The sequence below is a fragment of the Priapulus caudatus genome, unplaced genomic scaffold, assembly GCF_000485595.1.
Source record: "Priapulus caudatus unplaced genomic scaffold, Priapulus_caudatus-5.0.1 Scaffold324, whole genome shotgun sequence".
Lineage (NCBI taxonomy): Eukaryota > Metazoa > Priapulida > Priapulimorpha > Priapulimorphida > Priapulidae > Priapulus > Priapulus caudatus.
In genome coordinates, this window is record NW_014577385.1 from 109822 (window position 1) to 112629 (window position 2808).

The 2808-nt window shown below is 47.2% G+C and overlaps 1 protein-coding gene across 1 annotated transcript in view; it reads right to left on the reverse strand.

The window, feature by feature from the left end:
* Positions 1-933: 933 nt before the first annotated feature.
* The window catches only part of LOC106809054 (insulin-like growth factor-binding protein-related protein 1), a gene marked incomplete at its 3' end in the record, with an annotated part of 13862 nt that continues 11987 nt past the window's right edge, over positions 934-2808 (reverse strand). The window contains 2 exon segments of the mRNA XM_014811998.1: positions 934-1077; positions 1605-1774. Of these exon segments, the coding sequence (XP_014667484.1) occupies positions 934-1077; positions 1605-1774 (314 nt within the window).

A 2808-nucleotide genomic window follows, 5' to 3' on the forward strand; every position in this document is an offset into this window, starting at 1 on the left:
ACGAAAAATTCTCTATCAAAACTGTTTTTAAACTATGTCCAGTACACAAATCTGGTCCCTTACAGCTATAATGCAACACGCTCGATTTCCGGTTAAAGTCGAATAAGTTTGGCGCACTGATCTCTATATACCAACATAGGTTATTTTAAGGGGGGGGGGGAATAACGCCGATTCGTTATGAATGAAATATCTCTAAGAACATTCTCAGTAGTCAGTTATTGTTTTTTCCGCCATGTATATTCATTTTGCATGTATGGGAGAGTAGGGAGAGAAGGAGATCGCGGCAGAAAAAGAGAGGCGGGGAGATGAATAGGCGAGAATAGGACAGAAGGAGAAAAACAGAGAAAGAGAGGGAGGAGAGAGAGAGAGGGGAGAGAGAGAGAGTACGATTGAAAATATCGCAACCCGAATGTATATATACATATACATATACATATATATATATATTATATAATTAAAGTGATTACGTCACCGTAAATAGTAAAAAATAAAAATAATATTTTCATTTTTTCACAAAATATAAGTAATTCTGTTCACTTTTTATGGTTAAATTGCTGCATTATACTTCTTATTTTACTATATTGTTTAATGTGAACATACACTCGTGACGCATACATAGTCCATAGCAAGCAATTAATGTTAGGAACACTAATATCAAATCGTCCAGGTTTTTTGGAATTTTAACTAGCTGAGAAACAATCTTATCAGGTACGAATTTGACGATACGTTTAGTCCCGTTAGTTCTTACTTTTAATGTACAAAAATGGCAACAAAAATTTTACAAATTTTACCATAGAAAATTCGTGACGTAATTACTTTAAATATATATATATATATATATACTAGCAGGAGAAGATGAATAGAGATATCTACTCCTGATACATGTATAATATAAGCAGTGTTGTAAGCTCGTGTGTATATAATGATATATACCTGGTAGGTTGATGAAGGAGCCAGCGGCGCCGGTGTACGTCCAGCCGACGACAGGTATCGGGTAGCCGTCGCTCTCACATGCCAGCATCAGCTCGTCGCCAGCATCGACGACCATGTCTCCCGTCGACGAGATGACCTTGGGAGCTGCGGGAAGGGCGAGAGCAACGTATGAGGTAAAAGCTTCAGGATACTGTGCGAGGATTACGCCTCGCTAAGTTATCGTATGTGTGCGTGTGTGTGTATGAGTGAGTTTGTGCAGGCGTGCGTGCATGCGTGCGTGTGTATGTATGTCTGGGTGTGTGCTTGAGTATGTTTCTTTTTAGGGAATTTGTGCGTGTTGGTTGTGGTGTGTATGTGTGTGTGTGTGTGTGCGTGCGTGCGTGCGTGCGTGCGTGCGTGCGTGTGCGTGTGCGCACGCGCGCACACACACACATACGCACACGCACACGCACGCACGCACGCACACACGCAAGCACGCACGCGCGCGTGTGCGTATGTGTGTGTGGCGCGCGTGCGTGCTTGCGTGTGCGCGCGTGTGCGTATGTGTGTGTGGGCGCGCGTGCGTGCTTGCGTGCGTGCGTGCGTGCGTGCGCGCGTGCGTGCTTGCGTGCGTGCGTGCGTGCGTGCGTGCGTGCGTGCGTGCGTGCGTGCGTGCGTGCGTGTGTACGTACCGGCTCGGCACGGTCCCCTGCTTCTGAGCTTGATGGTCGTGTTGCTGCGGAATGACTCGGCCATCAGCTGACACAGGTTGCGGAACGTACGTCCGTCTTCGGCGCACAGCAGCTCGCTGTACTTACATACGCACGTCGCCTGCGGCTGATCATCTAAGCGCGGGTCCTCCCTGCATCCACGGATAGCATAGATAGTTTAGCAGTGAGAGAGAGAAGAGGAGGAGAGAGGTGGGGAAGAGGGGGAGTGAGAAACATAGACAGTGAGAGAAAGAGATAGCGAGGAGGGGGGAGTGAGAAAAATACATAGTGAGAGAAAGAGATAGCGAGGAAAGATGGGGAGTAAGAAAAATACTTAGTGAGAGAGAATGAAACAGAGAGAGAAGGAAAAGTGGGTAAATGAGAAAGACACAAAGAGTGAGAATGTGTGAGAGAGAGAGAGAGAGAGAGAGAGAGAGAGAGAGAAAGAGAGAGAGAGGAAAGAGTGGGAGCGATAAAGATACAGAGAGAGCGTACGTGTGACAAATATATCGCTGGGGAAATAGAGGGGTATAGTGAGAAAACTGCAGAGATACACAAAGAGGGTTAAAGGTGGAAGCGCCGAGTTAAGATGTGAAAGAGCGAGAGAAAGGGAAGGAGAGAAAGAGGGGGGGGAGACAGAGCGAAGGGGAGTGGAATATACTGAGAGAAAGTATGGCAGATAGGGTGAGAAAAATAGGGAGAGAGACGGGTACGTCGTCAATGCGAGGGAAGGCGACCAGACACACTCCCACAACGCTTAACCAAGGGAATTCTTTTATAAAACTTATGAAAATGTCAGTTCAGATTAGATCGCCAGATCATATATCGAGATGAATATTCACGATTCGTTTGAAGTAGTCGCGGGTGTGATGTGATATATATGGCATGCAGCTGACTAACCAACGGGCGTTGCTAACTATAGTTGAGATGAGCTTTATAGCCAGTATTTGAGACCGACCGCGGCGATAAAAATCGCCACGTGTGCGCCCGGCTTTAGCGAAGGGCGGCGCAGTCTCATAAACGCTCGGTCGGTTTCTGTCTGGCAGTATCATATACGATCTCTTTTTACTCACACACGCACGCACGCACGCACGCACGCACACACACAGACACACACACACACACACGCACGCACGCACGCACGCACGAACGCACGCACGCACGCTCGCACGCACGCACGCACACA